Raw genomic sequence first — 22,723 nt, forward strand, 5'->3', positions numbered from 1 at the left:
ACCCACTGACCTGTTCTATCTTGCCCCATAACAATTTAAAATGATAGATTTATAGTCACTGGAACCAAGGTGCTCCCCAACTGCCACTTCAGTTAGTTTGCCTGCTTTGTTCCCAAGGATGAGGTCCCGTATTTTTCCTTCCTTAGTAGGTTCTTCTATATATTGTATGTGGAAACGGTCTGAAGTGCACCACAAAAATTTGGCCCCATCCAGCCCCTTTGCACTCTGAGTGGCCCAGTCATTACAGGGAAAACTGTAACCTCCCACAAGGACCACTTGTTTTAATGTGCTTGCAAGTACCCAAAAACCACATCTTTGATACTCGACTTCCAACCACTGAGGTCAGACTAACTGGCCTATATATTTTTCCCCTTCTTCCTCTCTCCTTTCTTAAAGTGTGGAGTAACATTTGCAATTTTCCAGTCTTCCAGAACCATTTCGGAATCTAGTGATTCACGATTTCCATTCTTATCTAAAGGCAACACACCCTTCATTCTGATCTGTTCCTCTGTCATGACGAAATTGCCTTTGGCAGTTTTCTGAATCATATTCTGTATTAATAACCATTTCATGCACCTTACCTGAAATCTTATAAATTTGTCGACAGAACACCACCGTCAGAATCATGAAAATGAGAAGTACCAGACTCCTGGTAATAACAAGAATGATGTGTTCTGAAGTGAAAGCATCTGTCAGAGAATAATCACAGATGTCATATTAATTCATAAATTATCATTTTAAAGCTTTTCCAATGTCCCAGCTTTAATACTGTGGCCTAATTTACAATAACCGTACAGAGACCAGAGATTGTGGATTTAATCCCTGGCCCAAGTTAACTGGCTTTACGCAGAAAGGTTGGACAGTGATAACTGTCCTCAGTACCCATCACCCAGGCGGAGGAAACAAATCACACAGGGTTATAGACCCTGGTTTCAATCAAGTGACTCCATCTTCGACTAGAAACAACAGTTGTGTTTCTCTTCCCACAGATGCAATCTGAACTGCTGAGTGTTTCCAGTTATTACTGTGTTTATTTCAGATTTCCAGCATCTGTAGTGTCTTTTTCTCTCCAATTACTCAGTCTGCACTGTACAGATAACCAGCACCCATTGAGATTAGTGTCACTGGGACATTCAGTTCCATTGAAATCTCAGTGAAATTGTCTTGATGTTTTTGTGCACAGATTTCTTCAGGGTTGATCAGTGTCTCAATACCTCACACCTGCCCATCTACTCATGCATTATGGCTCCAGCATCTAAAGGACACCTCAACACCTGACGGCAGCAGGCTGTGCAAAGGTCAGAGAATGGGGAAACCTGAGTACCAGACTAACGAAGGTCATGGTTCAACATCAAACCTATTCCAGAGAATTCTCATAGGGACTGTGGAACACTCATTTCTTAAAGGCATCCTTACCAATGTGTATGGAACACACAGCAGGGATGTTGAGGCTAAGGATAAGAAGGCTTTGGAGAGGAGGCAAACGACAGTCACAAGGATGTTGCCTGGATAAGAATGTTTTCACTATGAGGAGGCCTTGGATTGGTTTCCTTGGAGTACTTGACACTGGGGGGGAAGGGTCAATCTGACAGAGGTATTCAAAATTATTCGAGGCATGGATAGGGTAGAGAATGATAGTCTTTCAATAAAGTGGAAATATCAGAATTCAAGTATATAGCTTCATGATTCATGGTCAGAGGGCAAAAGGGATGAATGTGTTAAAGAAATGTACAGGGTGTTCTATGTGCCTGGAACATGTTGCAATGAGTAGAAACATCAGGGTCTGACGCATCATGCTTTCGACACTGACGTTTCAAATACAGAGATTTAATGTTCTTTTAGCAGTGCCATAGAATGGAGAAAGACTTTATTCCACTCCAGTTTTTGGCATGACTGAGGAAGCCACTGAAGAAACCACATACTCTTCGACAGACAGGTTATGAGCTACCCGACTTGATCGTCAGTGAGTAGTCTCTGAGGAGTTCTACTCCTTCCATTAATTACGCAGGGCTTCTGTCTGCTGCCAGCACAGGGACCCAAGGCTATATAACCATATAACCATATAACAATTACAGCACTGAAACAGGCCATCTCGGCCCTTCTAGTCCGTGCCGAACTCTTACCCTATCCTAGTCACACCGACCTGCACTCAGCCCATAACCCCACATTCCTTTCCTGTCCCTATATCTATCCAATTTAACTTTAAACAACAACATAGAACCTGCCTCAGCCACTTCTGCTGGAAGCTTATTCCACACGGCTACCACTCTCTGAGTAAAGAAGTTCCCCCTCAAGTTACCCCTAAACTTTTGTCCTCTAACTCTCATCCCATGTCCTCTTGTTTGAATCTTCCCCACTCTCAATGGAAAAAGTCTAACCACGTTAACTCTATCAATCCCCCTCATAATTTTAAACACCTCTGTCAAGTCCCCCCTCAACCTCCTATGCTCCAAAGAATAAAGACCTAACTTGTTCAACCTTTCTCTGTAACTTAGGAGATGAAACCCAGGCAACATTTTAGTAAACCTCCTCTGTACTCTCTCAATTTTATTGACATCTTTCCTATAATTCGGTGACCAGAACTGTACACAATACTCCAGATTTGGCCTTAGCAATGCCTTATACAAATTCAACATTACCTCCCAACTCCTATACTCAATGCTCTGATTAATAAAGGCCAGCAAACTAAAAGCTTTCTTCACCACCCTATCCACATGAGATTCCATCTTCAGGGAACTATGCACCATTATTCCTAGATCCCTCTGTTCTACAGCATTCTTCAATGCCCTACCATTTACCATGTATATCCTATTTGGATTAGTTCTACCAAAATGTAGCACCTCACATTTTTCTGCATTAAACTCCATCTCCCATCTTTCAGCCCACTCTTCTAACTGTCCTAAATCTCTCTGCAAGTTTTGAAAACCTACCTCATCGTCCACAACACTACCTATCTTAGTATCATCTGCATACTTACTAATCCAATTTACCACCCCATCATCCAGATCATTAATATATATTACAAACAACATTGGACCCAATACAGATCCCTGAGGCACACCGCTACACACCGTCCTCCAATCTGACACACAGTTATCCACACCTACTCTCTGGCATCTCCCATCTATCCACTGCTGAATCCATTTTACTACTTCAATATTAATGCCTAACGATTGAACTTCCTGACTAACCTTCCATGTGGAACCTTGTCAAAGGCCTTACTGAAGTCCATACAGACAACATCCACCATTTTACTCTCGTCAACTTTCTTAGTAACCTCATCAAAAAATTCAATAAGATTTGTCAAACATGACCTTCCACACACAAATCCATGTTGACTGTTCCTAATCAGACCCTGTCTATCCAGATAATTATATATACCATCTCTAAGTATACTTTCCATCAATTTACCCACCACTGACGTCAAACTCACAAGCTGATAATTGCTAGGTTTACTCTTAGAACCCCTTTTAAGCAATGGAACCACATGAGCAATACGCCAATCCTCCGGCACCATCCCCGTTTCTAATGACTTTTGAAATATTTCTGTCAGAGCCCCTGCTATTTCTACACTAACTTCCCTCAAGGTCCTAGGGAATATCTTGTCCAGACCCAGAGACTTATCCACTTTTATATTCCTTAAAAGTGCCAGTACTTCCTCTTCTATAATTGTCATACTGTCCATAACTACCCTACTCGTTTCCTTTACCTTACACAATTCAATATCCTTCACCTTAGTGAATACCGAAGAAAAGGAATTGTTCAAAATCTCCCCCATCTCTTTTGGCTCCGCACATAGCCGTCCACTCTGATTCTCCAAGGGACCAATTTTATCCCTCACTATCCTTTTGCCACTAATATAACTGTAGAAACCCTTTGGATTTATTTTCACCTTACTTGCCAAAGCAGCCTCGTATCTTCTTTTAGCTTTTCTAATTTCTTTCTTCAGATTCTTTGTACATTCTTTATTTTCCTCCAGTACCTCATTAACTCCATGCTGCATATATTTATTGAAGATCCCTACTCAAGGTTCTCATTTTCTCCACCTAGAGTAGCCATGGGCCAGAAAACTCTATAAATTCAAAGTACAAGGATCAAAGTAAATTTATTATCAAAGTATGTGTATCTCCACATATTACCTTGAGATTCATTGACTTGCTGGTATTCACAGTAGAACAGAGAAATACAATTATATCTATGTGTAAGGGGGTTTCGACTTTTATGTTATTGCGGAGGCTAATTAAAATGGCATCTTTGTTATGTTAATCTGGGGAATATGGCTTTACATATGAAAAATTACAAAAGACAACAAACTGCAAATAATAATGAATAAATAAATATATATATAAATAATGCTGTCAAAACACGAGTTGTAGAGCCCTTGACAGTCAGTCCATAGACTGTGGAATCTGTTCAGTGTTAAGGTGATTGAAGTTATTCAGGCTGCTTCAGAAGACTGATAGTTGTAGGGTAATAACTGTCCCTGAACCTGGTGTTGTAGGACCTAAGGCTTCTGGACCTCCTGCCTGGTAACAGCAAGAAGTAGAGACCATGGCCTGTACGGTGGGATACTTGATGATAGCTGCTGCTTTTTAGTGGCAGTGCTCCTTGTAGATGTGCTCAATGATGCAAAGGACTTTGCTTGTAATGGACTGTAATGCAAAGGGGATATTAAATCTTCTCAAGGAGTATTTAAACACTGACTTGAATCAATCTGTTTGTCTACTTGGTACCATCTTCTCCTCACAAAGCTCAGCAGACAGAGTCTGTTCCAGGGTCTGGTGTCAGATGCATGATCAATGTGGGCAGTCCAACAAAGTGTAACTCAGGGCTCAGTGGGAATGCTGATCTGAGAGAGGGCACCACCACTGGTTCACTTATCCTTCCAGTGAGTTCCAGCAGATGGTACGGCAGTACAGTGGCCAACATGTGGGTTTCCTCTGGGAGCCCCAGTTTCCACCCACATTCCAGACATACAGGTTTGTAAAGGTTAGAAAGCCGTGGACATTCTATTTTGGTGCTGGAAGCATGGCGATACTTGTGGGTTGCCTCCAGCAAAATCCTGAGACTGTGTTGGTGATTGACACAACAGCCCCATTTCACTGTTTTGATGTGCATGTGGCATAGGAAGCTAATCTCTTTGACGGATTTTGCTGACATTGATTTGGTGTTGTTCTTTGAAAGGATGGTCCCACCCAATAACAAGACAAAGATCTTCCATTATCTACTCCACTGTATAACACTGTCCACTGATAATAAAGGTTCACAGTGATACTCTAGATCACTTGTCAAATCACAAAAGTCACCTCTCAGCAAGAGCGGACATCAGTGATGAAATTCATGACTGCTTTCTATGTACCAGCACAGCTCTTGATCAGTGGTCAACCAACCAGCAGTGATCCCCACCCTCCACCTGAGGCCTGGATTACCTACAGTGGAGGTAACTTTGCAAGCATAGAATGGATGCAGAGATATGACAGAAATGTCTATCATTTGAAAGAAAACTTCTAATTGCAGTAGGACATGTAATGTTGCAAGATACTGAAAAAAAAATCAATGAAGTATCAAGAACCCTCTGTAGAGATCTCGAAGGCTCAGAGTGAAGTCACTTACTGTTCACCTGAAGATAATGTGGAATAAAAATCTTGGGTTTGGTTTGATGAAACAAAGCACATGTCCATTTTCTCTGGACTTTATCATCTGTCGGAATAATCAGCTGCAAAGAGTCGCCTTTATTCTTCCGTTCCATGAATATTTTCTCATCCACAATTTCATCATCACTGTTGATCCAAACCAGTCTCATTGATTCACTGCCCTCAGACACAGAGCAGGTCAGGGTAACGGTGTCTCCCTCAGTCACTGCATTGGGTGGTTCAGCTGTAACTATGGGAGAAAAAACACTGATATTTTACACAATAACCAAAGTTTTGATTCTACTGTGTTGTTTTTTCCTGTTGACTGTAAAACTAACCCAAATGACCATGGACACTATTTACTTATTCCACAATTTGAGTTTCCACAGAATTTTACACTAGTTTTGAGCACATTGTGCAATGATCATCCCTGTGCACAATGCCCCTACACACAGTGCTGGCCATAATTCTCCCCTTCCACTGGAGTAAAATGAATCTTAATCATGAAAATCCTGAATGGTATTCACCTGTAAACCTTGAATGAGGCATCAAACATCAAGCTGTAACACTTGGGGAGTGAAATACTCTGGGCATGACTGAGCAGTAGTTGAGTGATTTTTTTTTCATAAAAATGATGAAGGAACACTGAGACTATCTCATTCGTAACTGTGCAAAACATATTTCACATTATCTCGGGAATAAAGCAAAAGATATGTAAAAGCAAATTAATTGAAAAGAATATTTCAAAATGTTGCCCAGTTATAGACATAGAAAACATACAGCACAATACAGGCCCTTCGGCCCACAAAACTGTACCAAACATGTCCATACATTAGAACTACCTAGGCCTTACCAATAGCCGTATATTTTTCTAAGCTCCCTGTAGCCATCCAGGAGTCTCCTAAAGGACCCTGTCATTTCCACCTCCACCACCGCTGCTGGCATTCCACACACTCACCACTCTCTGTATAAAAAACTTACCCTTGACATCTCCTCTGTACCTCCTTCCAAGCACCTTAAAACTGTGCCCTCCCATTTCAGCTCTGGGGAAAAGCCTCTGACTATCCACATGATCAATGCCTCTCATTATCTTGTACACCTCTATCAAGTCACCCATCATCCTCCGTCACTCCAAGGAAAAAAGGCCGAGTTCACTCAACCTATTCTCATAAGGCATGCTCCCCATCCAGGCAACATCCTTGTAAAGTCTCCTCTGCACCCTTTCTATGGTTTCCACATCCTTCCTATAGTAAGGCGACCAGGATTGGACACAGTACTTCAAGTGGGGTCTGACCAGGGTTCTACATAGCTGCAACATTACCTCTCAGCTCTTAAACTCAATTACTCGATTGATGAAGGCCAATGCACTGTATGCGTTCTTAACCACAGAGTCAACCTGCGTAGCAGCTTTGAGTGTCCGATGGACTGGGACCCCAAAATCCCTCTGATCCTCCACACTGCCAAGAGTCTTACCATTAATACTAAATTTTGCCGTCATATTTGACCTACCAAAATGAACAACCTCACACTTATCTGGGCTGAACTCCATCTGCCATTTCTCAGCCCAGTTTTGAATCCTATCAATGTCCCACTGTAACCTCTAAGAGCCCTCCACACTATCCACAACACCCCTAACCTTTGTGTCATTAGCAAATTTACTAACCCATCCTTCCACATCCTCATCCATGTCATTTATAAAAATCACAAAGAGTAGGGGTCCCAGAACAGATCCCTGAGGCACACCACTGGTCACCAGCTTCCATGCAGAATATGATCCAACTACAACCACTCTTTGCCTTCTGTGGGCAAGCCAGTTCTGGATCCGCAAAGCAATGTCCCCTTGGATCCCATGGCTCCTTACTTTCTCAATAAGCCTTGCATGGGGTACCTTATCAAATTTCTTGCTAAAATCCATATACACTACATCTACGGCACTACCTTCATCAATGTGCTTAGTCACATCCTCAAAACATTCAATCAGGCCTTTGACAAAGACATGCTGACTATGCCTAATCATATTATGCTTCTCCAAATGTTTAAAAATGCTGCCTCTCAGGATCTTCTCCATCAACTTAGCAACCACTGAAGTAACACTCACTGGCCTATAATTTCCTATAATTTCTACTCACTTTCTTGAATAAGGGAACAACATCTGCATACTTTCGATCCTCTGGAACCTCTCCCATCCTCATTGATGATGCAAAGATCATTGCCAGAGGCTCAGCAATCTCCTTCCTCACTTCCCACAGTAGCCTGGGGTACATACTGCCCGGTCCTGGTGACTTATCCAGCTGGATGATTTCCAAAAGCTCCTGCACAATCTCTTCCTTAATATCTACATTCTCAAGCTTTTCAGTCCACTGCAAGTCATCCCTACCATCGCCAAGATCCTTTTCCGTAGTGAATATTGAAGCCAAGTATTCATTAAGTACCTTCGCTATTTCCTCCGGATCCATACACACTTTTCCATTGAGACAATTGATTGGTCCTATTCTTTCAGGACTTATCCTCTTGCTCTTCACATATTTGTAGAACGCTTTGGGGTTTTCCTTAATCCTGTCCATCAAGGCCTTCTCATGGCCCCTTCTGGCTCTGGCAATTTCATTCTTAAGCTCCTTCCTGCTGGCCTTATAACCTTCTAGATTCATATTATTACCTAGTTTTTTGAACCTTTCATAAGACTGTCTTTTCTTCTTGACTAGATTTACAACAGCTTTTGTGCACCACGGATCTTGTACCCTAACATCCTTTCCATGTCTCATTAGAATGTACCTACTCAGAACCCCATGCAAATATTTCCTGAACATCTGTCACATTTCTTCGGTACGTTTCCCTGAGAACATCTGTTTCCAATTTATGCTTCCAAGTTCCTGCCTGATAGCCTCATAGTTCCCCTAACTCCAATTAAATGGTTCCCGAACTTCTCTGTTCCTATCCCTCTCCAATGCTATGGTAAAGGAGATAGAATTGAGATCACTATCTCCAAAATGCTCTCCCACTGAGAGTCCTGACACCTGACCAGGTTCATTTCCCAATACAAGATCAAGTACAGCCTCTCCTCTTGTAGGCTTACCTACATATTGTGTCAAGAAACCTTCCTGAACTCACCAAAGAAACCCACCCCATCTAAATCCCTCTCTCTAGAGAGATGCCAATCAATATTTGGGAAATTAAAATGTCATAATTAAAATTATGTTGGCTTAGGGCAGTTCTGATGTTCAGCAAAATGGAAATATGTTTTAGCAGAAGTTTTGGAGTAAAAAAGAACTTTTCAAACTCAAGAAGTAACTGGGGAAATTTGTGCTGAAATTACAGTATGTACACAAACTACAAACTCTCTCCCCGTGACATTTAACTGAAAACAACAGCAGCATTCTGTCCCCTACCTTTAACTGTGATTAAATCAATGGTCACATATTGATGTGATCCCAGAGAACACGTGTAAACTCCAGCATCTTCAAATTGCACAGGAACAATCCTCATGCTGAAATTCTTGACATGCAGATTTTCCTCTGTACTTCTCAGTCGGTTCTCGAAGTAGCTCATCCTACTGATATTAATAGGCTGAGATCTGTAGGAAGTAGCTATTTCCATCTCCTGATTCTGGAAAAGGTGTGATTTCCAAGTCCATTTGGTTTTATAGAACTCAGAGTAAGTTTCACAAATCAGCTTCAGTTCACTGTGATCTATATCTGACCGATAAACTCTGTATATCTTATTGTGTAAACCTGCAAGAGAGGGACAGGAAACAAAGAATTAGGTTATCACAGATGCTGAGATGTGGATATGTCAGGTTTTCCCTGGGATAAGTACTCATTCCTAGGCTGGCTGAGCCCAGGAATTTGGTAGGAAACTGGAATGTACCAAGTGCCCACTTAGATGCCCATCTTCCCCAAACACAGACCCAGGAAAGAGAAACTATTGAATTGGAAATAATAAATGATCTGAGAGAGTCTCAACATTATCAGGCAATGAGAACTCCCCTTAAATGAAAAACATTTAGAATATTTCATAAGTGACTTACAGTGGCATGCAAAAGTTTGGGCACTCCTGGTCAAAATTTCTGTTACTGTGAATAGCTAAGCGAGTAAAAGATGAACTGATTTCCAAAAGGCGTAAAATTAAAGATGACACATTTCTTTAATATTTTTAGCAAGAAAACTTCTTTTATTTCCATCTTTTACAGTTTCAAAATAATAAAAAAGGAAAAGGGCCCGAAGCAAAAGTTTGGACACCCTGTATGGCAGTACTTAATAACACCCATTTTGGCAAGTATCACAGCTTGTAAACGCTTTTTGTAGTCAGCTAAGAGCCTTTCAATTGTTGTTTGGGGGATTTTCGCCCATTCTTCCTTGCAAGAGGCTTCTAGTTTCTGAGAGATTCTTGGGCCATCTTGCATGCACTGTTCTTTTGAGGTCTATCCACAGATCTTCAATGATGTTTAGGTCAGGGGACTGTGAGGGCCATGGCAAAACCTTCAGCTTGCGCCTCTTGAGGTAGTCAATTGTGGATTTGGAGGTGTGTTTAGGATCATTATCCTGTTGTAGAAGCCATCCTCTTTTCATCTTCGGCTTTTTTACAGACGGTGTGATGTTTGCTTCCAGAATTTGCTGGTATTTAATTGAATTAATTCTTCCCTCTACCAGTAAATGTTCCCCGTGCCACTGGCTGCAACACAAGCCTAAAGCACGATTGATGCACCCCCATGCTTAACAGTTGGAGAGGTGTTCTTTTCATCAAATTCTGCACCCTTTTTTCTCCAAACGTGCCTTTGCTCATTACGGCTAAAAAGTTCTATTCAAAAGGTTCAAAGGAACATCTAAGCAAGCCTGATGCATTTTGGAAACAAGTCCTGTGGACTGATGAAGTTAAAATGGAACTTTTTTTGTTAATTTTTTTATTGCAACACCAACAAATTACATTCAATACAACCATTTGCCAATTACATTTTGACTGTTAAACCCAGCCACCCCCCAACCTTCATCACCATCCCCCCTCCACCCCTCTCTCCCCCCATCCTTCTCCCCTCCACCAATCAACTGTATAGTAGTACATACACAAACAAAGCATCCCTATTTTAACAAAAGATCTTTTAAGTTAGATATCCACATTATGATTGTGTTTGGTCGTGCATCATTTACTCTTGCTGATGAAAGTTCCAGGTAAGAAGTGTCCAGAAAGTTCCAGGTAAGAAGTGTCCAAAAATCTCTGGAGCCAGTGAGTATTTGAAATATCATGGGGAGGTTTCCAACGCTGGACTACAATCTTCTTAGCTGCAGTCAGGCCTGCCAGCCGGATTTTGTGTGTTTTTTCCATAAGGGAAAGGTGGGAGTCATCATTTAGAAGATGTACAGTGGGGTCCATTGGTAATTGTATCCCTGTTAGTTCTGTAAGAGTACTGATAACCTTCCCCCACAAATCAAAAACCCCTGGACATTCCAATACAACATGTATAAAAGAGCCAGTGGCTCCATGGGGGCAAAATGAGCAATAAGGGTCAGGAACCAGTCCCATTTGATGTCTAATTCTCGGTGTTAAATATGTTCTATGACAAAATTTCAAGTGTATATATCGATGATTTGGGTTTTTCGAAGCACCGGCAGCATTATCCCAAATCGCATCCCAGTCTAAGTCTTGTCCCAATTCAGATATGTCCCTATCCCAAGCTTTCATTCCCAATGTGGGCATATAATTCTGGGAGTTTAATTTATCATAGATATATGACACTGTCTGTCCTGGAGCACTCTGTATCCAACTTAAAATGGAATGGTCCTTTAAATCTGACCCTCAGGGAATGCTGTAGGCTTTACAAGCTGATCTTACTCGAAAATAGAAAAAAAGAGAATGTTTATCAATATAATATCGAGATATCAGTTCTTAAAAGCTAAGGATAGTACTTGCCCCATTAATATCTTGAAGAGTAGTAACACCTTTATCTGTTATCTGTCCCAAGTTCTATTAGTGAATGGTTTCCCCCGAGATAGAAAACGATTATTGTTCCATAATGGAGATGATTTACACAATACGCTTTTAAATTTTAGGAATTTTTCTGCTGCTCTAAACACTTGTAGTGTACGGGTTAAAATTGGACCGTAATGCAAATCACTTTTTTTGGTAGACATACCTATAAGGAGAAAGTCCTTCAACCTTATTGGTGCTATTAGATCTTGTTCTATATTTTTCCAGGATGAAACTTTATCCTCCTCCATCCAATAGCTAAGACTTTTTAATACAAATACCCAGTGATACAATTTAAAATTTGGACATGCCAATCCCCCATTCGACTTCTTGAATTGTAGAGCTGACCATTTTATATTGGGTCGTTTACCATTCCAAACATAGCATCGTAGTAAGGAGTCCAGTTTTTGCCAATATCCTGCTGGAGGTGCAAGTGGGATCATTGAGCTGATAAAATTAATGCGGGGTAAGATGTTCATTTTAATGACCGAATTACGGGCTGGGACTGATGCTAACAGGTGTCTCCATCTATTAATATCTTCCTCTATTTTTTTCAGAATTAAAGAGTAATTTATTTTAGCCACAGATGATAGGGAAGTATTAACTTTAATACCTAAGTAGAGGACCTCATTTGTAACTTTAATCTGGGGAGGAAGAGACACCTTACTTTTATCCGTATTAATCAGCATCAATGCTGATTTTAACGAATTAACTTTGTATCCTGAAAGAAATCCAGATTGCTCCAGTGTTTTTAAAACATAGGGGAGAGTTTGTTGAACATTCGCCATATAAACTAGCGTGTTGTCCGCGTAAAGTGATATTGAATGTGAAGTTGTACCTATTGTAATAGGGGAGATCTGAGGAGAGTTTCTAATTAAATGTGCAAGCGGTTCAATAGATATATTAAAAATTAATGGAGACAAAGGGTCCCCTTGTCGTGTGCCCCATCCTATGTCAAGTAACTCTGAGAAACCTCCTCCCACACATACCCGGGCTGAAGGATTAGCATACAGTGTTTGAATCATATTGATAAATTTATCACCAAACTTAAATTCTTTTAGAACTCTCCAAAGATATGGCCATTCAAGGCGATCAAATGCTTTTTCAGCATCTAGAAATAGCAGGCCACAGGCAGGTGGGATTTTATGTGTTGTACTCAGTACATGTAAGAGCCGGCGAATATTATCAGATACGAGACGTCCCTTGATAAAGCCCATTTGATCTGGGCTAATTATTTTGCCAACTACTGTCTGAAGTCTACTGGCTAAGACTTTGGAAAATATCTTGAGGTCGGCATTATCAAGGAGATTGGACGGTAATCGGCACACTCCAAGGGGTCCTTATCGGGCTTAGGTATAACTGTGATCAGGGCTGTGTTTAGATCTCTATGGAAAGCGCCATTTCCAAAAAGCATAATTTAATGTTTCTAACCATACTGGTCCAAGAATATCCCAAAGTGCCAGGTAAAGTTCCACAGGTATGCCATCTATGCCTGGCATACGGCCCTTACTTGTAGCTTTGACTGCTTTGAGTAGCTCATCCAGTATAATAAGAGAGTCTAGAGTTTTGGTGTCCTCTAACGACAACGTAGGGAGGTCTAATCCACTGATAAAATCGGTGAAGTCATTCTCAGAAGGAATTGAGCTACTTGTATACAATTCTTTAAAGTAATTCTTGAATGTCTCGTTTATTTCCTCTGTTGAAGATACTACTCCACGTTTAGCACATCTAATCGTTGGTATAGACCTTTTAGTTTCCTGTTGTTTGAGCGTTAGAGCAAAAAGATGGCTCAGCCTGCTGCCTTTTGCGTAATACTTATGTTTGGATCATATATTCTGCCCTGCCTCTTAACAAATCATTTAATTCTGCTTGTTTTGTTTTGAGCTCGTTTTCTTTTGTTATGGTGTATCTCCTTTTGAGATCATTCTCCAAAACCTTACATTCTTCTTCTAAGGTGGAAATCTTTTGAAACCGGCTTTTATGTAGGTAAGAACTGAACCATATAGCGTTATTTCGTAAGAAACCCTTGATGGAGGCCCAAATCACTGTCACATCTGAGACACTATTTTTATTTAAATTTATAAATTCTGTCAGTTTTGTTCTCAGTTGTGATAGAAATTCATCATTTTTTAGAAGGGTGGAGTTAAACCTCTACCTAGTAGCCTTATTTTTAATTTTGCCATAATTAAAAGTAGATATGACTGGGTTGTGATCAGATAGATGTCTGGGCAAAAATTCTATTGAGTGTACTAAAGGCAGCAGACCGGAGGATATAAGAATGTAATTTATCCGAGAGAAAGTTTTATGTCTTGTAGAGAAGAAGGTATAGTCTTTAGCAGATGGATTATGCACCCTCCACACATCCGTTAAATTTAAATCCACTAGAAAAAGGTTAAGTGCTTTGGAAGCAGATTCTTGAGAGCTTGAAATAGTTGAGGAAGATTTAGCAAGGTTAATGTTTACCAAAGCATTCATGTCCGAACCAACATATAGTTGGTAGTCACTTAAATTCAGTAATTGTGAGGTAATTGAGGGAAAAAATTCAACCTCGAATATAGTTGGGGCATATAGGCTAATGAATGCCACCTTTTTACCCTGAATGGATGTGCAGCAAAAAGCTACACATCCTTTATTGTTGGTGCCCGTCCGTTCAATTGATACATTAATATTACGTCTCATTACTACCATAACTCCTTTCGTACGAGTACCATCAGCTGATGCCACAACGGGTTTATAAAAACGGTTTTGAACCCTGGGAATGTCATTAGGTTTAAGATGTGTTTCCTGTAACAGCGCAATATCTATATTCTTTCTGCGTAAGAAATCTAAAACCTTTGAATGCTTGTAGGGAGAGTTTAATCCTCTAACATTAACTGATACAATAGTAAGATTTTCTAATTTATCTGTGTTGCTCATCTTCCCCTGGATTTGTTGTTGTAAGTTGGTGGTGGAGCCCTGAGTTACCCCCTTCCCATCACCCCTCCCACTTAACCCTCCCACCCCCCTCCCATCACCCCTCCCACTTAACCCTCCCACCCCCCTCCCATCACCCCTCCCACCCCCATCCCCTCACCCCTCCCATCATCCCTCCCATTCAACCCTTTGCTTTGTAACATCTGTGAGTGTCACTTAGCAATTTCAGACACTGAACACTGACATCAACCGGCCCCTTCCAGTACCAACAAATTAGAAAGGCAAAGCAGTTCTCATAGGCAAATCATATCAACCAGACAAGAAAAAAGAAGCCTGGACAAACCCGTTAACCTATATAAGTAAAGCCGTTTCCGTCTCACATATATTTTAACACATGATCAAGATTCCAACAGCTATCTTGCAAGAAACTGTCGCTTCAATAAACTGTCGCTTAGCGATGGCGCTAATGAAGTCTTATCTGGTGCCCAGAAATGTAAACAAGTCTACTGGAGACATAACATTCTAAAGTTAGTCAGAACAAACTGCTGTTTCTCAGCTTCATTCTTGATGAAGTATTACATTTGGGTATATTGAGTATTACCTTAAAACTCTGACCTGCAAGAGTCAGAAACAAATTGGCCCCTTAATTAACTAAATACAAAGGTGCAACGAATGACTTTCGGATAAAAGGATGACCAGAAAACTTCATACCTAAAATGTTAACTTGCCCGTGCCTGATAAATTGTGCATACAATCTAGTCCGAGCTCTTAATGCTGTTCTATCTCCTCCTGAGGGGCGTGTGGACTTTGCTCAGGGTCTTCTTCCATATCTCCCAGCACCAATGATTTCAGAACTTCTTTCGCTTCCTCTGCCGAGTTAAACGACATCTTCATGCCCTTGATATTCACTTTCAAAATCGCTGGGTATATGAGGAACGAATCGATCCCCTTCTGTCGAATTTTAGCGCAGATCTCCTTGAATCCCTGCCGTTTCTGCATCGTGCTGGGGCTGTAGTCGGCGAAGAACTGTAGCTAGGTGCCATCAGGGAGAGTAGGTTTGGCTTTCCTCGCACCCTCCAGGATAGCCTGCCGGTCGGTGTACCGTAGAAGCTTAAAAATCATGGTCCGCGGTCTTGAGGTGTTGTTGGAAAAGATCCTATGTGCTCTATCAATCTCCAAAGGAGTGCTGTGGGAATTCTTGAGCGCTGGAATCCAATTAGGCAGCATCTTCTGGAGATAACCTCTTTGATCGTCACCCTCAGCACATGTCGGTAAGTTGATCAGCCACACGTTGTTTCTCCTGGATCTGTCCTCCAAGTCGTTTAACTTTTTCCATATCTTAGACACCTCTGCGAGACAGGAGTTAGTAACTTTCTCATTTTTGCATAAGCAAACCTGAATGTTGTCTATTTTATTGAGGACCATGTTAAATTTTTTAGCATGAATGTCCGCTTACTCCTTTAACGACCTGAGAATGTTGCCATTCTCTGCCAAATGCTTCTGTATGGGGTCGAGAGCCTTTCCCAGCAACTCCTTAGCATGTGGGCTACCGTTTCTTGCAGCGATTCCATCTCCGTTGCCATTGTTTGTTTAATTAGCATAGCATTTCTTCGGATGAATTGCTAGCTTGTTGTCGTCTGCTGGTATCTTGTTTCTTCGTTGAATTTGTATCTTTTTTTGAAGCCATGTCTTTAGTTAGATCTTTCTCCAACTCAACCTTGTATTAAGACTGTCTATGAGCCGAAGAACTTGAAAAAGGAGGGTTGCATGTCAGCGCTCAGTGCCATGCTGCCATCTTGCCTCGTGCCTCACCGGAAGTCAACTTTTTTAAAAATAGTAAAGAAATTTGTCAACTTTAACTTTATGCCTTTTGGAAATCAGTTCATCTTTTACTTGCTTAGTTATTCATAGTAACAGAAACTGTGACCAGGGCTGCCCAAACTTTTGCATGCCACTGTATGCCACCAGAGACCCCAGGAAAATGTCACGGCCAATAGCTTAATCTTGTTACATCTGATTCTATACTTATAATTAGTTTGTAGTTCTTTGTTTCATTACAGACTGGAAGACTATTTCTTTACATCCATGGATGGATTTTATTCACTTAGATTCTCACAGGTGAATTGAAATGATTGATGGATGACTCCAACAATCTCAGTGGCACCACTTTACATTCTGTGGCTACTTTATTTGGTACATCTTGTACTTAGTGATGTGGTGTCTGAGTGTATGTTCATGGTTTGTGCTGCTGTAGCCCATTCGCTCTAGGTTTCAAAGTGTTGTGTGTTCAGAGATGCTCTTCGACATACCAGTCTTCTAACACATGGTTACTTGAGTTACCATGCTTCCTGTAAGCTTGAACTAGTCTGCCCATTCTCCTCTGACCTGTCTCATTAACAAGGCAATTTCAACCAAAGAACTGCTGCTAATTGCATGTTTCTATTTTTTGGGTTTTTTTTTTGCACAATTCTCTGCAAACTCTAGAGACTATGGTGTGTGAAAATCCCAGGAGATCAGCAGTTTTTGAGATACTGAAACGACCCTCCTTTGCATCAAAAATCATTCCACAGTCAACGTCACTTAGATAACAATTTTTCTCCATTCTGATGTTTGGTCTGAACAGCAACTGGACATCTTGACCATGTCTGCATGCTTTTGTGTATTGAGTTGCTGCTACATTATTGCCCGATTAGCTATTTGCAATAACAAGCAGGGGTACAGGTGCCGAATAAAGTGGGCACTGGGTGTATATTTGACACTGTGTCCTGGGGTAAGAGCAATGACCACACCCTGCAGTGAAATCCCACAGTGGAGTGTGCTCACTGTACAATCTGTGGAACAGTTTATAATCAGCAACTATTTCATTCTTGCTCCTAGGAAGCTTTGGACTCACCCTCATCCACTCCAACATTGGTGTCTCCAGTGAGAACAATGGAGTCATTTTCCTGCACTTCCCATGTGTACAGACTGGGATCTCCTGTTCCAACATGTCGGACCATCAGATAGACGGTGTTATTCAGGTGGATCTGATCAGTGTTGCTGTTCCTCTGAGATGAGCCTCTTGGTTTCCAGTGAAGACTGACGGTATCTGGGAGTCTGGAGATGGTACAGCTGAGGGTGACGTCACTGCCCATCTCAGGTCTCTGTGAGTCGGCCTCAACTGTGGAAACAGACACATGATGTGTGGTTCAGTTCCCCACAGGCTCTCTGAACTGCTCCAGGCAGAATTGTCATTCCCTACAAATAGATAGTTAGCCAAATACTGGCCAACTGTGCTCATTTCACCTGAGGGAATTATGTTCCAGTAACTTAAAATCAATTTAGTGTATTGGAGTTCAACAAACTACATATATTATACAAAGTGAATAAAAAATTCTGTCTTAAATCTTAGAGCAGTTTGTACTTTCATCAATTCATTAAAATTCCATGATTCCACTGGGGAAGACTTGAAGCAGATCACCTGGTGGGAGAGCTGGGAATTACTGACAGCAACTTCAGATTTTCACATAAAGCTGTGGCTGTGTATGTGTGGAAATCTCAACGTTTCCTTCAATGACAATGAGTAATTTTGCTGAACGTGAGAACCTCTGCTGCCATTCCAATTTTAAAATCTGCGACTTTGTCACAGAAGGTTGTGATTGTGGGAGATTTTAATTTTCCTCACATAGACTGGGAAGCCCATACTGTAAAAGGGCTGGATGGTTTGGAGTTTGTAAAATGTGTGCAAGATAGTTTTCTGCAGCGATACACAGAGATACCAACTAGAGAAGGGGCAGTGTTGGATCCCCTGTTAGGGAATGAGATAGGGCAGGTGACGGAGGTATGTGCTGGCGAGCACTTCGGGTCAAGTGATCACAATGCCATTAGTTTCAATATAATTATGGAGAAGGATAGGTCTGGACCCAGGATTGAGATTTTTGATTGGAGAAAGGCTAAGTTTAAGGAGATGCGAAAGGATTTATAAGGAGTGGATTGGGACAGTTTGTTTTATGGGAAGGGTGTAATAGAGAAATGGAGGTCATTTAAAGGTGAAATTTTGAGGGTACAGAATCTTTATCTGTTAGGTTGAAAGGAAAGGTTAAAAGTTTGAGAGAGCCATGGTTTTCAAGGTATATTGGAAACTTGGTGCGGGAAAAGAGAGATATCTACAATAAATATGGGCAGCATGGAGTAAATGAGGCACTCAAGGAATATAAAGAATGTAAAAAGAATCTTAAGAAATAAATTAGAAAAACTAAAAGAAGATATGAGGTTGGTTTGGCAAGTAAGGTGAAAATAAGTCCAAAGGGTTTCTACAGTTATGTTAGTGGCAAAGGTGAGGGATAAAATTGGTTCCTTACAGAATCAGAGTGGACAGCTATGTGTGGAGCTAAAAGAGATGGGGGAGATTTTGAACAATTTATTTTCTTCGCTATTCTTCGATATATTTTCTTAGATATAAGGCGGGAGGAGAAGATGGCATGACACAGCGCACGCAGCTCTCCGGTGAAATTATATCGTATTTGTAAGTAGGATGCAGTGCACAATTCTGATTTGATGGAGACAGACATGAGAAGCACAGAGGAACATCTGGAGAAATTCCTGAAATGCTGGTTTGCTGCCGCTGTTACTGGGCGATCGAGAATCTCCGGAGAGAAGGCCCCAAAATCCCCGGCTTTGCCTGCTGCTGGTGACCGAGGTTGGGGTCAAAGCATTCAGCAGAGATGGTACTCGGTACTTGGTGTCGGAGGGCTGATCGGAGCTCGAAGTTTTCAGACGACTCAGAGTCAGACTGTGGTCAAGCATGGCAGGGAAAGTTTTCTTCCTTCTCCCGTCTGCATGAGATGTGGGACTTTCGAGAGACTTTGAACGTTTTTACTGTGCCGATGGCCTGTTCTTCATCAAGTTATGGTATTGTTACACTGTTGTAGCTGTATGTTATAATTATGTGGTTTTTGTTAGTTTTTCAGTCTTGGTCTGTCCTGTGTTTCTGTGATATCACACCGGGGGAATATTGTATCATTTCTTAATGCATGCATTACTAAGTGACAATAAAAAAGGACTGCGTGTCGTCATGATCTAATCTAATCTATTCACTAAGGAGAAGGATATTGAATTGTGTAAGGTAAGGGAAACAAGTAGGGAAGTTATGGAAACTATGATGATTAAAGAAGAGGAAGTATTGGCGTTTTTAAGGAATATAAAAGTGGATAAGTCTCCGGGTCCTGACAGGTTATTCCCTAGGACCTTGAGGGAAGTTAGTGTAGAAATAGCAGGGGTTCTGACAGAAATATTTCAAATGTCATTGGAAATAGGGATGGTGCCAGAGGATTGGCATATTGTTCAAGTTGTTTCATTGTTTAAAAAGGGTTCTAAGAGTAAACCTAGCAATTATTGGCTTGTAAGTTTGACGTCAGTGTTGTGTAAATGAATGGAAAGTATTCTTGGAGATGGTATATATAATTATCTAGATAGACAGAGTCTGATTAGGAACAGTCAACATGGATTTGTGTGTGGAAGGTCATGTTTGACAAATCTTATTGAATTTTTTGAAGAGGTTACTAGGAACATTGACGAGGGTAAAGCAGTGGATGTTGTCTATATGGACTAAAGTAAGGCCTTTGACAAGGTTCCACATGAAAGGTTAGTTAGGAAGGTTCAATCATTATGTATTAATACTGAAGTAGTAAATAGGTTCAACAGTGGCTGGATGGGAAATGCCACAGAGTAGTGGTGGATAACTGTTTGTCAGGTTGGAGGCCGGTGTGCCTCAGGGATCTGTACTGGGTCCAATGTTGTTTGTCATATACATTAATGATCTGGATGATAGGGTGGTAAATTGGATTAGTAAGTATGCAGATGATACTAAGATAGGTGGCATTGTGGATAATGAAGTAGGTTTTCAAAGCTTGCAGAGAGATTTAGGCCATTTAGAAAAGTGGGCTGAAAAATGGCAGATGGAGTTTAATGCTGATAAGTGTGAGGTGCTACATTTTCGTAGGACTAATCAAAATAGGACATACATGGTAAATGGTGGGGCATTGAAGAATGCAGTAAAACAGAGTGATCTAGGAATAATTCTGCATAGTTCCCAGAAGGTGGAATCTCATGTGGATGGGGTGGTGAAGAAAGCTTTTGGTATGCTGGCCTTTATAAATCACAGCATTGAGTATAGGAGTTGGGATGTAATGTTACAATTGTACAAGGCACTGGGAAGGCCAAATTTGGAGTATTGTGTACAGTTTTGGTCACCAAATTATAGGAAAGATGTCAACAAAATAGAGAGAGTACAGAGAAGATTTACTAGAATGTTACCTGGGTTTCAGCACCTGAGTTACAGAGAAAGGTTTAACAAGTTAGGTCTTTATTCTTTGGAGCGTAAAAGGTTGAGAGGGAACTTGATAGAGGTATTTAAAATTATGAGGGGGATAGATAGAGTTGATGTGGATAGGCTTTTTCCATTGAGAATAGGAGAGATTCAAACAAGAGTACATGAATTGAGAGTTAGAGGGCAAAAGTTTAGGGGTAACATGAGGAAGAACTTCTTTACAGAGTGGTAGCTGTGTGGAATGAGCTTCCAGTAGAAGTGGTAGAGGCAGGTTCAATATTGTCATTTGAAGAAAAATTAGATAGGTACATGGACAGGAAAGGAATGGAGGGTTATGGGCTGAGTGCAGGTCAGTGGGACTAGGTGAGAGTAAGCGTTTGGCATGGACTAGAAGGGCCAAGATGGCCTGTTTCTGTGCTGTAATTATTATATGGATATATGGTTATATGAACTGTGGTTTAGATATTCAGGAGACCAGAGCCATTTTCCTCAGCTCTCACCACATTCAATCCCATCACCTCCAACACTGCAGCAATATTTTTGCAAAACTAAGTAAATGTCTCAAATATTATTACCCACCAGGCTGATTTCAATGAATAATTCATTTTATGCTGGATTTTGGGCCTAGGGGATCAAATTTCAAAGCAAATTTATTGCGTATACGGTACCATATACTAACTTGCAATTCGATGTCTAGTTGAAGGTAATAGAAACATAGAAAATAGGTGCAGGAGTAGGCCATTCAGCCCTTCGAGCCTGCACCGCCATCCAGTATGATCATGGCTGATCATCCAACTCAGAACCCTGTACCTGCCTTCTCTCCATACCCCCTGATCCCTTTAGCCACAAGGGCCATATCTAACTCCCTCTTAAATATAGCCGATGAACTGGCCTCAACTGTTTCTTGTGGCACAGAATTCCACAGATTCACCACTCTCTGTGTGAAGAAGTTTTTCCTCATCTCCGTCCTAAGGCTTCCCCTTTATCCTTAAACTATGACCCTTCGTTCTAGACTTCCCCAACATTGGTAACAATCTTCCTGCATCTAGCCTGTCCAATCCTTTTAGGATTTTATACGTTTCAATAAGATCCCCCCTCAATCTTCTAAATTCCAGCAAGTATAAGCCTAGTTGATCCAGTCTTTCATCATATTAAAGTCCTGTCATCCCAGGAATCAATCTGGTGAACCTTCTTTGTACTCCCTCTATGGCAAGAGTGTCTTTCCTCAGATTAGGGGACCAAAACTGCACACAAGACTCCAGATGTGGTCTCACCAAGGCCTTGTACAACTGCAGTAGTACCTCCTTGCTCCTGTACTCGAATCCTCTTGCTATGAATGCCAGCATACCATTCGCCTTTTTCACTGCCTGCTGTACCTGCATGCCCACTTTCAATGACTGGTGTATAATGACACCCAGGTCTCGTTGCACCTCGCCTTTTCCTAATCAGCCACCATTCAGATAATAATCTGTTTTCCTGTTTTTGCCACCAAAGTGGATAACTTCACATTTATCCGCTTTAAATTGCATCTGCCATGAATTTGCCCACTCACCTAACCTATCCAAGTCACCCTGCATCCTCTTAGCATCCTCCTCACAGCTAACACTGCCGCCCAGCTTTGTGTCATCCGCAAACTTGGAGACGCTGCATTTAATTCCCTCGTCAAAGTCATCAATATATATTGTAAACAACTGGGGTCCCAGCACTGAGCCTTGCGGTACCCCACAAGTCGCTGCCTGCCATTCTGAAAAGGTCCCGTTTATTCCCACTCTTTGCTTCTTGTCTGCCAACCAATTCTCTATCCACATAAATACCATACCTCCAATACCGTGTGCTTTAAGTTTGCACACTAATCTCCTGTGTCAGACCTTGTCAAAATAGTCACAGAAAATTTTCAAACTCTTCTACTTTT

General features: G+C 41.2%; 2 protein-coding genes across 2 annotated transcripts in view; both read right to left on the reverse strand.

Annotated features, from left to right (window-relative positions):
- LOC140200569 (uncharacterized) overlaps positions 1–22,723 on the reverse strand; it is a 556,670-nt gene that overhangs the window by 477,770 nt on the left and 56,177 nt on the right. The gene's annotated exons all lie outside the window — the stretch shown is intronic.
- The window catches only part of LOC140200567 (uncharacterized), a 60,297-nt gene that overhangs the window by 10,310 nt on the left and 27,264 nt on the right, over positions 1–22,723 (reverse strand). The window contains exons 8-11 of the mRNA XM_072264080.1: positions 17,398–17,664; positions 9,020–9,361; positions 5,614–5,883; positions 582–689 (exon numbers count right to left, since the gene is read on the reverse strand). Coding sequence (XP_072120181.1) covers positions 582–689; positions 5,614–5,883; positions 9,020–9,361; positions 17,398–17,664 — 987 coding nt within the window. The remainder of the gene's footprint in view (positions 1–581; positions 690–5,613; positions 5,884–9,019; positions 9,362–17,397; positions 17,665–22,723) is intronic.

Source organism: Mobula birostris, chromosome 7 (assembly GCF_030028105.1).
Source record: "Mobula birostris isolate sMobBir1 chromosome 7, sMobBir1.hap1, whole genome shotgun sequence".
NCBI classification, from domain to species: Eukaryota; Metazoa; Chordata; class Chondrichthyes; order Myliobatiformes; family Myliobatidae; genus Mobula; species Mobula birostris.